Below are 14528 nucleotides of genomic sequence, written 5' to 3'. Positions count from 1 at the left end.
TGCCCCACTCTGCCATCTTGCCCCATGGACCTCTGCAAGCGATCATCAGTAACTGAGGTCGCCAGTTTATGGCAGATGTTGTGGAAGAGGTTCTCCGTTTGTGCACGTCCCATTTTTGACACTCCACACCTTATCAATCTCTAAACAACAGTTTGATGGAGGGCACAAACCGCACAATCTTTTGTGCAAGCTCCTTAGAAATCTCCTCTCCCAAGTTGGTTGGGCCACAGGTGAGACTGGATGTGCAGGCTGAATGATGCAATGCCACTAACCTGACATGTGCAACCTTGGCCACTGTTTTTGCTCACACTAAAAACATTTAAACATATCAGTGCCGATGAGCAGCTAAGAGATGCATGGACATGTCCTGCAGCTGCTGAAACCAAAATGGCAACCAAAAAGGACAGCTACCAAGACAAGTCTCCCCAAGCTCAGATACAGCAGTAGCAGTCAATTGGCAAATGGTGCCAGCAACTTCGTTGAGAGCAACTATGGTCAAGCCAAGTGTTATGCACAGTGGAGCAATATTTTGCATCTGCTTTTTTATGGTAAGCTTCATTTTCATGCAACAAGAAAATGCTTGAAATTTAGATTTTTGTTTTTGTGATACATCAATAATAAACTAAAATCAGCATTTTTAGCTGCAGCACCCACAGTGATAGCAGAACCATATTCCAGTAAGCTTTTTAAGGCACCATCACAAAGGTGTGCCAGCCTCACAGTTCATTTGAAATGACAACTCACCACAATTGCATGCATGTTGCTCAGCACACATTCATGTCCCATTGCCACACTGCGGAACTGCTCAAACAGTAGGTCCAACAGGTCCATAAGCAACCGGGGCTGCAGTGGCGATCCTGTCTGTACCGAGCCATTGCTTGTGTCTAGAAGCACCTGGGTTGTCCGCCGTACCATTGACAACAGCTCGGTCTGGCAGCGCTCCTTGATGAGCTGCAGAATGAAAGTATAAAATGGGACCCACTGTTCAACAATCAGCAATTAATATCCTCATGACAATCAAACTGTGCCATTTTAAATTCCCAATTACTGCAACATTCAGTGCTTAACGCAATGGCTGAGTTATGAGTAAAGAGTCTACTTTCAGGTTTTAACTGAAAAACACCAATAAACAGCTGCGAGCAAAAACAATATGGAATCTGTTAAAATCTTATGTAATGCCTTTGGGTCTTTAAGGCTCTGATAAATGAAATGAAACTAAAATGCACCAGTTTCTAGGCGTGTTGAGGTTAGGAGGCGACCGTTTTAGCCTAGAAAACTTCCCATTCCTTTCCTTTTCAAACGTATAGAAGGCACTCAAAACAATACAGGCAATACTTCAAGCCTATGTCAACAAGAATATTGCCCATATGGCCTCGTTTTCTTTTTAAAATAGTGCTGTGGGCATAGCTGATCACCTATAGGCACTGACACCTGACTCAAATCTAGGAACGCTTGTGTCATTAGTAGCCATTTTTACAAGCTGATGCGTGGAACCATTCTTCTCATCTATGCTACAAAAAATTCGGATCCGGCCAGGCTCACAAACAAAAGATTAGCCGGTTTGGCGGAGAGTACTACAATACTCATACGAAGAGCAGTCAGGAACTGCAGCGCAAGTTCAACAATACCGCATATGTCTTGCGTGCGCGTGAAACAAAAGAGGCTGTTTATGGTGAGCCCTCCATAATGGCATTATTTTACCGCAGTGCATTTCTGCCGAATTTTGCCTTTTCTCAAGAGCACTAATACCGTAAGAGAGAGAAAAACAAAAGCTGAAAGCCCTTCTGCAGACACTAAATACAGTAGAACCCCTTTATAGTAAAGTCACTGGGACCGGCAAAACTCTTTACTATACCAGGGTCTTCACTATATCAGTGGTTGGTGATAACATGGCCCTGAAGTTGCCGTTCAGTCACTAAATGGCTACTTACTGAACACGTCTTGCTGCTTATGAAAAATAAAAAAAAACTCTCAAATACCTTTCATCTCTCTCTCATCGTCTCTTCATTCCATTTCTTTCAGTTATAAGCCTGATTGTTTGCATCTTGTGGAAGTACTTCTTAAGCATGGGGGCAATGTGGCTATGAATACAACTGAGTTTGATTTCATGTAAAAACCAAAGCGTTGCATGAACATGCCCTCATCTTCTGCTGTTTCTGTCGGTAAGAAGGCGCACAGAATGAGAAATGCGCGCGGTAGTCAAGCACTGCAAAGCCACACATGCCGTGCCTCCAGTTCTTGCCACAGCTGCCTCGTGCTGCACAGTGCTGTGAATATTCGATCATTTCTTCCCTTCCCTATTTCTCGCTGCACTTTTATTCTCCTGTAATTTCTGAACAGATCGCTCCGCCTTCTTTCCATGCATGTAGACAGCTTTTCTTTTTTTCCTACTCGTTGCAAGTTTTCCCTCACGGCTCCAAGGCTTACGTAAAGTTGGCTTCTCCTGAGTACTACTAAGCCTAGCAGTAAAGCCATTTAAAAGAACACTCGGTGCTGTTTAAAAAAAACAAACAAATTGCTTCGCGATTCTAGGCAGCGAGTGCGGCGATGTCATTTTGTGGGAAGGCATCGCCGCGGCCAGACGCACTTTAATATAACAAATTTTTATCAAAACTGTTTTTACTGTATTTTACTATAAAGGGGGGAAAATGTACAGTCGTATATGGAAGACGAACTAGGACTATGGCTTCACATTAATATTTCCAGTTTTCACTATATCCGAGTTTACTATAGCGAGGTTCTACTATATTCATAAAAAGCTCCTAAAAATGACCTTTCAAGATGAGACATCTTATTTCTCGAAGTTATAAGCAAGCTTCACAAGGAGAAGCAGCTCCTATACATGGTGTGTCCTCTCCCTGGTGTGAAATTTCTCGTCCTGGACAAGAAGTTGAATCAGGAATCTGAAGAAGGTCATTGAAGTGTGGACAGCCTAATGAACATGGGAAGTGAGGATCTAAGAATGCAGCTCGCAGGACTTGTGTTTTTTTGTGGGAATATGTTGTGGAATACGTTTTTTTTTCTTCTAAATTTTATTTTTGTCACTACACTGAGCTTGCATGGCCAACTTCTCAAAATGAAACCGCGGACTGTACTAAATTGCGTAAAGAAAACAGTTTCGAATGGAGACAGCATAAGATGAGAGAACAGCTGGGAGCGTTTTAGTGCGATAATAAAAATATTTAATGTAGGAAAAAAATGCCTGCCTAGTTGTAAGCCGAATTACCTGATGATTTTGGTGCACACGCAGTGGCTGGGTGGGGCAAGGTAGAGAAAATGCTCGTACGCAGCTGGCACTCAGTACACCAATATACATTTCCGCTAAGCTCAAAATAGAAGCGCTTAGAAGTCCATTCTTAGGTCTCTTAAGTTGGGGATTGATGCCTCAAGGCCAGAGATCTTTTTTCTTATTATTTTTGCATTACGCAGTAAATGCCTCAGCAAGCTTCTATTAAACATAATATGTCGACGGAACTAATTCAACAAGGTTGACTGAAGCGCATCTCTGTATTGGGCGGTCGTGCAGAACAGAATACGGATATCCGTCATGGCACACGTGCGTGGCCGCTGCCGTTAAACTTTAGACTGCCGCAATGAAAAAGTCAGACTTAGCAGCACAATGGCAGCCTCCCTTACGAGAGCACGCAGTCATCGAAGATGTGCAGGCTATGTGACATTATCGCTGCATTGTTTTTTATGTTTACTGCTCGACGTAAAAAGAGCCTCAAGTGTTTATGCCGCTATGCATCATCGTGGTGAAATTTCCAGTTTTCTGTGCGTCTCTTGCGCTCATACAGTTTTGGTTGCATATAGAAGAAAGTGTTGAATTTTCTCGCATTGCAGGGCTTTACAAACGAATTTTTATTTAATAAGGGAGTAATTACCCATTAACATCTACCCAAGCGCAGCCATATGGCTACAAAGGAAAGCTTACAGCTTTCGCAGAAACTTCGCAGTTAAAAATTCGTCCTGGTCCAGGGATCGAACCTGGGACAACTGCCTTTCCGGGGAAGTCACTCTACCAACTGAGCTCACCAGGATGATCAGCAAATCAGACGGTAGGGTGAGAGCGAATTGATCAACTGCTTCAAGTGGGAATGGTGTTGATCGAATATTTAGGGGAATCCCCTTAGGTGGAGTAGATTTATAATAAGGGAGTAATTACTCATTGACATCCACCCAAGCGCAGCCATACAGCTACAAAAGAAAGCTATACAGCTTTCTCAGAAACTTCGCAGTTAAAGAAAAATTCGTCCTGGTCTGGGAAGCACGAGTTTTTCTTTGTTTCAAAAACTGACATGGCATCATTTTACTCATGACTTTAAACTCTCTACACGGACTAATGATCTGACTGCGATCGTTAAAAAGTTAATCAGTGGGTTTTGTTAATTAGCTGAATAATTAGAGGAGTTTTGCATCATATTGTGTCCGTCATAGCAGAGACTTCTTCCCTGTGAATACCTTTTTCTAATTTGAACTTATTATTACTGGAATTTTTAAAGCGTTCACTGAAACACCCGGTATAAAGAGATGGCTGAATGTCCACTGATATCGCTGAAATAAAATATTTGTTACTTAACTCAGCTTCACAAAATTTCATTTTAGGTCGATTAAAGCTAACGGAGTAGTAGCCGGTTGATTTGTGGTGTTTAACGTCCCAAAGCGACTTAGGCCATGAGCGATGCTGTAGTGGAGGACTCAGGAAATTTTGACCACCTGGGGTTCTTTAACGTGCACTGACATTGCACAGCACACGGGCGCCTTGCTTTTTGCCTCCAATGAAAAGCGGCCGTTGAGGCCGGGATTTGATCCCGCATCCTTGGGAGCAGTAGTTGAGCGCCATAACCACTGCGCCACTCCGGAGGGGTGGAGTAGTAGTGGAGTGGCGGTATGTGGAGTGGAAATGAGATGGCAACTTGACTGGGCACCATGCCTTTGATAGGCTGCACGTCAAGTTCACCCTTAGCACTTTTATTTCTATGAGTGCTGGAAGAATTTTCTTATAACAAGTATGAGAAGCAGTAAAAGGAGGCTGAAAACAGAGACTAACTCTAGAGGTAATCCTTACTACTGAGCTTCCTACCATCAAGGAGTGATATACTTCCTTCCAAAAGGTTCAAAAATATAAACAAGGTAGGTTCGCTAATAGTGCCAAAGGAATTCCAAGCAACATGCGGCAAGACACACAGCAAGTTTTATATAGCAAGGCAACAGTTCTTGCTTCCCCCAGGTCACAAGAGATAGGCACGTAAGTCATTCATGAACACACATTCCCTTACTGGGCTGCCTGTTGGGCTGCATGACAAAAGGACGCTTGAGAACAATACCTCATCAAATTGCTCTAGACTGATGCATGCCGGGACCTTGCGGTGTAATCCGTTGCTCGCCACATCGATTATCTCAAAGGCTTCGTTCTCGGGAGTACATGTGCAGAGAAAACAGCCCCCATTTTCGCTATGCACGGATATCAAATGAAGCAACCATGCCCAGATAACCATAAACAAGAATGCTTTCTTGGAGCTGTCGTCCACTTTTCAAGGTCTTATACCTGGACACTCGCATCTTTTTTTAGCAACAGAAAGATAATTTTCTTCCCTTTCCAATGATAAATTGGATATAAATGGGAGGAAACGAAACCACAATGTCCCATAAAAATATATATAATTTCAAACAGCATCACCATAGGAGAAATTGCATAAATCTTCGCAGGGTCTGTCACATTCTTGGCACATATACAGATAAAATGCTTCGAAAGTCCACCCCCTTGCTTCTTGAACATTCACGCAAATGCTTGGGAAAACAAGGAAATCTTGTGTGGGCAAAAAAGCAGGACAGTGGGGGTCAGGTAAAGTAAGTGGCAATGAACCAGCTATGCCCGACTTTAATCCTGCTGAAACCGTGCATGGTGCCCTGCAGCAACAAAAATGAACCAGCTATGCCAGACTTTAATCCTGCTGAAACCATGCATGGTGCACTGCAGCAACAAAACAGTGGGGGTGGCGGATTCCCATTATAGCCCATCTGGTGTCAACAAGACAATGTTAGGCTAGGTGACTTGAGAGAGGAAGAGAAAGGAAAAGTCTGTCTAAAGTTCACAACCACTTTTTGTAACGGCCGTCAAAGCTAGCGAATTCTGGCTAAATTATCAAAATTGACTAAGAAAAGTCTAGGCATGTATAGAAAAAATATTTTGCCTAATGTGAAAACAAATCTATTCTGACACCTGTACTGCTTATCTTTTTTGTCCAGTTTGCTTTCTCAATATGGCGACTGAATAAAATATAATGATGATGATGGATTTTAATGGCGCAAGGGCGACTCAGGCCAAAGAGCGCCAAACTCAAGGTTAATGGTGCACTCAAGTTTATATGATGGAATAGTTGTGATTTTCATGAAGGGATAAAAAACTGGTGTATAGGGCCTAAAAATGTATTCGCTCTGTAATATCGCTAAAAACAATGGTGTATAGGGCCTAAAATTCATTTGTGATATATAATGGATGCGCAACGTATAAGTAGATGTATTAAAAGATCTCATCCGTCCTCTCAAGGAGGAGCGGGCTGAGACCCACGTCGATAAGAAATTTCATGTAAAAAGCCTACTTGTGATAAAAATTTAAGCACCTGTTTTAAAGGAAACATTGGGTTGTCTCCAATAAAAATGGATGGGTGTGGAGGTATTTGATGAGTGAACAAGGAGGGAAAATGACGTCTTCTTTCTGGTTCCAGTTGTGCACATATGATTAAAACATGTATGACAGTGAGTCGATCACCACATCTCGAGCAGTGTGGTGCAGGAGAGTTGGTTAAAAGATATGTATGGGTTATGTATGTATGGCCAATTCTCAGCCTGCACAGGGCTACTTCTTTAAATCTGTCTTGTTTTTCTGTGGTGTACCTGCCTATTTTTGCCTTTATTGTGTGTAGTTTATTTTCTGATGCTGCGTCCCATTCCTCTTGCCATTGTTGTCGAATTATGTTTTTTATGTGTGGCTTGAGGTCATGATAAGTTATCTTATCAATGTCTGTGTCAGTTCGAAGGGCAGCTCATGGGCAAACATAAGGGTGTTATAAAGAGAGTTCAGTACTGGGTTCTTATTTTGCCATTTCCAAAAGGATAGGGACTTTAAAACACTGAGGGAGTCTGTGTAGATGATCGACGTCTGTATTTTATTTTCTATAATGTGTCTCACAGCTAAAAGGATACCATGGCATTCAGCGGTAAATATACTAGTATGTCTGTTCAGGGTTTTTGACTGTGAAAACTGTGGTCCATGTGCTGCACAGGAGACTTGAGCAGACTTCGAAGCATCAGTGTAATATTCATCACAAGTGTACTTCTCCTGAAGTGACATGAAGTGCTGCTGTATGGCAATAGGGGATGCATGTTTGCCCACTTCAAGAAACGACAGGTCGCAATTAACACCGTGCATTTCCCAAGGAGCAATTAGGTCTTTTTTGGAAGTTGTATGAAGACTGGTAACCGAAACATTCAGATATTCAATGTGCGTGGCAACTCTGATTGGATATGGTGGTGTTAGAGATGGTTTTTTTGAGAAAAGTGCTGTGCCAGTTTTGTCAAGCAGCAGCCGACGACATGGATGGTCCAGTTGGCATAGTACCTTCATAGCATAAGTTAGAGAAGTAAATTGTCTCCTTCGTTGCAGTGACCATCGGTTCGCCTCGACATAGAGGCTAGCAATTGGGCTAGTTCGGAAAGCGCCCGTAGCGAGGCGAAGGCCGAGGTGGTGCACGGGATCGAGCAATTTTAGCGCAGAGGATGATGCTGACCCATAAACCATCGAGCAATAGTCAATGCGTGATAGAACTACACTATTCAGAAGGTTCAGAAGGCAGTCGCGGTCTGTGCCCCATGACCGGTGAGAGAGAATTTTAAGCAAATTCATCGCTTTGAGACACTTCAGTCGCAACTGTTTTATGTGGGGAATGAAGGAAAGTTTTTCGTCAACAACTACGCCAAGAAATTTATATTCTTTTTTAAAGGCAAGGCTCTGGCCATTCAGTGTAATGTTGGGGTCAGGCCTGATGCCACGCTGCTTAGAGAAAAGTACACAAACACTCTTTCCAGAGTTAAATTTAAACCCATTGTCATCAGCCCACCTGGACAATTTGTTTACACCTAGCTGAATTTGTCGTTCACAGATGGCCAAGTTGCAAGATTTGAAGCTTATCTGGACGTCATCAACATATACAGAACAAGAAATAGTTTTTGGCAGCACGCTTTTTAAAGAGTTCATTTTGACTACAAAAAGTGTGCAACTGAGAACACCACCTTGAGGGACACCATTTTCTTGAATGTACTGCTTTGAATATGCATTGCCAACACGAACTTTGAAGGTCCGTTCAGACAAGTAACTTCGAATTGCATTCAACATGTTTCCTGTGATGCCAAGAGAGAAGAGGTCGCGGATGATACCATAGCGCCAAGTGGTATCATATGCTTTTTCAAGATCGAAAAAGACAGATAAACAATGTTGTTTATGTACGAAAGCATCCCTTGCATTAGACTCAAAGGCAATGAGCTGATCAGCTGTTGATCGCCCAGCTCTAAAACCAGCTTGGTTTTGATAAAGAAGACCATTGTATTCAAGGAAATGGAGAAGGCGACGATTTACCATTTTCTCAAAAAGCTTGCATAGACAGCTGGTTAGTGCGATAGGCCGATAACTACCAGCAAGTGTGGGTTCTTTTCCAGGTTTTAATATTGGGATGATGATCGCTTCCTTCCATGCTTTAGAAAAGCGTCCTGTGGCCCATACTTTATTATACAGGTAGAGTAGGGTTTCAACAGTGTTCACATGCAGATGCCTGAGCATTCCATATGTGATCCTGTCAGGACCTGGTGCTGTGTTACCACATGTGTCTAGTGCAATCTTCAGCTCCTGCATGGTGAATGGGCTATTGTATCCTCCTGAGGATGGCCTTTTATCATGTATGTGCTTCCTCTCCTCTCTTGCCTTGTGCCGCAAAAAGGAATCTGTATAGTGTGCTGAGCTGAATATGTATTCAAAGTGTTGCCCTAGTGTGTCTGCTTGATGTTCAAGAGAGTCACCACTGGTGCTGACAAGGGGCGTTGGGACTGTGCTATATCCTTTAAGTGCTCTTATCCTGTTGTGAACTTTGTGTGCGTCAGAATAGGAGTTCACTGAAGAAAGGAATGATGACCAGCTTTCTCGCTTGGAGATGCGTCGAATACGCCTGCCATTTGCCTTTGCACGCTTAAAGGCTATTAGGTTTTCGGCTGTGGGGTATCGGCGTAGTTTCGACCATGCCCTGTTTTGAGTTTCACGAGCAGTCTTACATTCTGCATTCCACCAGGGTCTTCGTTTATTTCGTGGCTTACTTGACGTCTGTGGAATGTATTTTTCTGCTGCCTCTATGATGTGCAGCGTGATTAAGCGTTGAGTTTCATCAACGCCTAAGTCAGTAACTGATGAACTGGACAATGATGAGTGTTCCCCGAACATCTTCCAGTTGGCTGCATTTTCTTTGAATTTTCTGGGATTCGACACATTTTCATTTCCGTTCCCAGTATATTTTATTAAGATCGGAAAATGGTCACTTCCGTATAGATTGTTAATGACAGTCCACTCTGTAGCTGCCAGGAACATCGAAGAGCCAATGGCTAGATCTATGGATGTGTAAGAGTTATAAGCTATATTGTAGTAAGTTGGCTGTTTCGTGTTTAGTAAGCATGATCCCGAGGACAATAAGAATTTTTCGATTAGAACGCCTCGGGAGTCCGTTCTTGTACATCCCCATAATGGGTGGTGAGCATTAAAGTCTCCGACCAGCAACCAAGGTTCCGGAAGTTGATCAATCAATTTTTCAAAACTTTCGCTACTTAGCTTATAAGTTGGAGCAATATACAGGGAACATACGGTTGTTATTTTGCCATAAACTAAGCTTCTGATTGCCACTGCCTCTAAGTCTGTGTTGAGTGAGATGTTTCGAGAGGGGATTGATTTTTGTGTTACAATGGCAACGCCACCAGAGGAGTGAGAGCTGCCTTGCCTGTCGTTCCTGAATACATTATATTGCTTAAGGAAATTTGAGTCTGCTGGTTTTAAATGGGTTTCTTGCAGACAAAGTATGTTTGGTTGATAGTCCGCAAGAATTTCATATATATCATCTAAATTTTTTAAGAGTCCTCGGCAGTTCCAATAAATGAGGAGCGCCATAATTAAAAGTTATTTAAGGGACAAGTTTAAATTTAGGTTTGTAGGTCCTTGGGACCTGTTATTGGGACTTTTCCCTTTCTTTTTCGCTCCAGTGAGCTTTGCCGCCTAGGCAGCTGGGGTGAAGAAGTTGTGTCCATCGCATCTTCAGATGCGGTGGACGACTGTGCAGAAAGCACAGGATTGTCAGTTTTAGGCCTCCACTCATGGGTCGAGGCCTTTGGGCCGGCTGACCTGGGGGTCCGCGCAGCCAGCTTTGCGGGTGGTGGTGGAGTAGCGCTAGCTGACTCCACCGAGGGCGCAGGTGGCGCTGCCCTGGAAGAACTGTGTGCTTCCTGGGCAGGCGCCGACGACCGCTGTGATGCCGCGCCCTGCTGCGTCACAACGGAGTAGTGTGGCTTTTGAGGAAGAGAAAGCCGCTTTCGTGCCTCTCCGTAAGATATGTTTTCGGTGACTTTCAGTGTAATTATTTCTTTTTCTTTTTTCCAGTATGGGCATGAGCGTGAATAAACTGGGTGGTTACCTTCACAGTTTGAGCACAGAAGCAGCTGTTCTTCGCAGTTGTCTGTAGGGTCGTCGTGCGAGGCACACTTTGCACATGTGAGTTGGCCACGGCAACTCTGAGAGCCATGGCTATATTTCTGACATTTGAAGCAACGGCGTGGGTTAGGGATGTAGGGCCTCAGTTTTATCTTTGTGTAGCCTACTTCGACAGATTCTGGGAGAGTGCTTGCAGCAAAGGTGAGTACAATGTGCTTTGTTTCTATCTCTTTGTTATCTCGTCTGATCTTTATCCGGTAAACATCTGTGACATTTTGTTCCTTCAGGCCTTCAAGAAGTTCTTGTTCACTCACATACCTAAGGTCATCATCAGAGATGACTCCTCGGGCAGTGTTTAGTGATCGGTGCGGGCTAATCTGTACCGGTATTTCTCCAAATGATTCGACTGCACTTAGCTTCTGATACTGATGATTGTACATTAATTCTAGTAACAGGTCACCGTTTCCAAGTTTCTTTATCTTATAGCCCTGGCCAATGGCCTCAGTCAATGTTCGGGAAACAACAAATGGGGACACAAGTCGTGCAGTGATTTCCTCGTGGTCACTGTGGACCACGTGGAAACGAGGAAAGTTGTTTATGTTCTTTGAGAAGAACATGGTGGTCTCGGTGCGCCCCCTTTTAGAAGGAGGACGATCGGGGTTAAGGAGTTTAGATGCCATAAAAAATTGTATTGTTCGGCTGCAGTGCCAGCCACCCACCATGGAGCCCAACGAGGGGACGGGACAGAAATTGTCAATTCCTGCCCACGCCAGCTGTACACCGTAACTATAACCCAATATGGCGTAACTCAGGGTAGCTAGCCACACAAGGTTAACCTTCGCCGCCTGGAAGTAGGAAGAAATGAAGAAGGTAAGAGAGGACAGGACAGTTCTAAGAAAGAAAATAGGAAAGTGAAAGATGGAGGGGAGAACAGGAAAAGGCGACTGCCGATTTCCCCCGGGTGGGTCAGCCCGGAGGTGCCGTCTATGGGAAGCGTGGGCCAAAGTGGTGTGTTGCCTCCACCGAGGGGCCTTAAAGGTCCAAACACTCAGCATCGGCTCAACCACCAGGATCCCCTTTTCCCCAGACACGACGATGCCACGCACGGCTAAGCGTGGGTGCTCGGGGTCCGTGGTGTCGCACAAAACACACAAACACCTGCTTTAACAGGTGCCCCCTGCGGGGAGAATAAAATATAAAGCCATGGCGTGTCGCGAGAGGAGCCTGCTGCTATCTTGACCAAGACAGTGCCCCATCCAGATTACCACGTTGAGTGAGGGTGGGGTAACCACTGGAGAACTTACTCTGGCAGTTAGAGAGTGAGGACTGGCGCCAGTGTGTGTTACCCCTTCGACTTTCTGTCCCCTTTGAGCTGTTTTCTAGTCTAGTTTGAACCAACCAACCTTGTTTCACACCTTAGTGGAGGCAGTGCTTGAAGGCACTGTAGGTTTGGCAGTACTAGTAGAAAAAGTGCTTGGGTGAGGTGATCGGCCTCCCCCTTTCCTCAATATTCTTTCCATTCGCCAATGAACCAAGCCGGATTATTCTGTTGCACTACCAAACTGCCACCAAAGAGCAATAGTTCACTCTTAGACGGCACTACCTCCACGTCGTTTCTTCGAAAACTCAGACTGAAACAGAAACAAAATCTGGCATGCACAAGAGCTGATACACTGTGGAAGGCAGCGGACCGAACATGACGATGCAAGTGTGACCTTTCGCCATTTATTTCGTGTATGCTGTATTTCCATGACTGTTGCGCCCTTTCCTTTTAGAGCAAAGATTCAATTCAAGTGCAAGATTTCAATCAAACAAATGCAAACGTCACTGTAAAAACCTGCGTATAGTACGAGGATATTTCTCCATTTCATCATGTCATATTTCCACCTCTTATTATAATCAGATCAAAAAAAATTTCAGCCTGAATTCGCAGTTCAAGTCTTGTTATTGAGCGCTCTCAGCATCAGGCTTCCAGTGAGAGGAAGCACTACATAGCGGTGGCGTTGGTTGACTGTTTAGATGGCTTCGGCTTCACTACGCTGACCTCCCAATCCTTGCGACCACGGTGCCCGTCACGGGCACGCGACCAGAAGCCTGCCGAACGCACCTCGCACGGGTCCCTCATGGGCATTTCCAACCATACTGGCCACAGCTGAATCGCGGACGCTTGACCAGCATTCCCCTCAAGGAGCGCGTCGGTCGCACTTTCGAAAAATGTGGAGTATAAAACGCGTTTAGAGGTAGAGATTTTATACAGAAAGCTGTCTCTAGCAAGAGACTCTTGGCAGACGATACACGCAACAGATGACGATAGCAAAAACTCTGAATCTAAAAAGATTTCCGAGGCGCATACGCCGATCGCCTAAGTGGGGTGCTAGACGCGAACAGGCATGAATGAAAGCGCATGATGGTTGGCAGTTCGTGTACTGCCGGCCCGCGTTCGAGCTGAAAGCGATCTACTGGTTTTAAAACAGCCAGAGGACTGTGTGGCCTCCGCGATTGGCGGGGTGAATGTGAGGTGCTCTTCTCCTCACGGTGCTTGAAATTTTCCGATCAAGTGTGTCGGCGCGAGAAGGAGAGCGAAACAGCACCAGCGGCCGCATTCAGCGGAGGTTCCTTTCGGGAACCGTTCTCTTTCAAGATGATGTCAATTTGACGTCAGCAAGACAGCGGGCGCCACCTCGCAGGGAGGACGGGAAAGACAGCGGCCAATCAGCGATTGCGCCAGATTGTAAGCGTGTCCACCACAAGCATGTGGCTTTTTCTGGTACCAAATACTTGTACAGAAGTGGTGTTAAGCCCGAAATAAATCCAATAATTATATAGTAATGCAAACTAATGAATTATAGACTGAAATATTCTTGGAAACTTCCTGTTAACAACTGCCGAGCAATATTCTTAGCTCGCGAGTACCGTTTTCGCCGCTAGATGGTGTTGCACGCGCGGCTGCGTCGTCTGCTTCCTCGCTCGCTGTGAAGTTTTTGTAAGTTCTGTCTTTGGCACAGAATGGCAAACATCCTAAGAACGAGGTCTACAACGCCCGTAGTATGCAGTCCGAATCACGCTAGCTCTATGATTGAGGAGTTTCTGCTGCCGTTGCGGGTACGAATGAGCTGCTTGATACCGGCACCGTGCCGGCGTGTCTGCGCCTGTGCGCGAACTTTCCGTGAATAGCTGTCAATGTAGGACGCAGCCGATGACACAGGGAATCCGACCGCACTCGATCCAGTCAGCCACCGTCTGCTCCCCTTCCGCTGATGTAGAAGGGGAAAAAAAAAGCCCAGCCCGCACAATTACGGACGCGAATTAGTTGTCTCTATGACTGCCGGATTCAAATGGTCGCACTGCTGTTGACCGAGAGCTCTCGATCGCAAAGTAGCGATCAAAGCGCGTAGAGCACATTCGCTTCTGACGGCAGCCCGGCCTACCCCTTCGTCCCCACTTCCCTTCGCGATCGGCACACAGTCTTAGCCAGTGTTGCCGCAAATCCTCCTCAGACATGTAGAAAGTGTAGTCTCTTTTATTTTTTTCTTTTACTGCGTCAGTTTACTAAAACCGCAAAGCGCTGCCCCCCCCCCCCCCCCCCCCCCCCCCCCTAAAGAAAAACAACTACCACGGCTGTACTCAAGCAGCTGCGGTGTGCGCCGTCGCTCAACTACGGCCATGAGGCGCCACAGTGAGCGCAGAGCGGTTCCCTCTCGAAGCGAACCAACTCGTCGCGGTTCCTGCGCCGGCCGGCAAAACGGTTCCTTTCGGAGCGGTGGCCCCGCCCTGTGACGTAGGCGAAAAA

The 14528-nt window shown here is 45.2% G+C and overlaps 1 protein-coding gene across 3 annotated transcripts in view; it reads right to left on the bottom strand.

Annotated features, from left to right (window-relative positions):
* Sec8 (exocyst complex component secretory 8) overlaps positions 1 to 14528 on the bottom strand; it is a 96970-nt gene that overhangs the window by 54681 nt on the left and 27761 nt on the right. For all 3 annotated transcript variants that reach the window (XM_084591419.1, XM_084591417.1, XM_084591418.1), the window contains exon 10: positions 745 to 951. In XM_084591419.1, the coding sequence (XP_084447545.1) occupies positions 745 to 951 (207 nt within the window). The remainder of the gene's footprint in view (positions 1 to 744; positions 952 to 14528) is intronic.

Source organism: Amblyomma maculatum, chromosome 1 (genome assembly GCF_055883805.1).
Source record: "Amblyomma maculatum isolate TAMU_Amacu chromosome 1, ASM5588380v1, whole genome shotgun sequence".
Classification (NCBI taxonomy): domain Eukaryota; kingdom Metazoa; phylum Arthropoda; class Arachnida; order Ixodida; family Ixodidae; genus Amblyomma; species Amblyomma maculatum.
The sequence above is the reverse complement of the archived record's forward strand: the minus strand, read 5'-3'. Positions and strand labels throughout refer to the sequence as shown.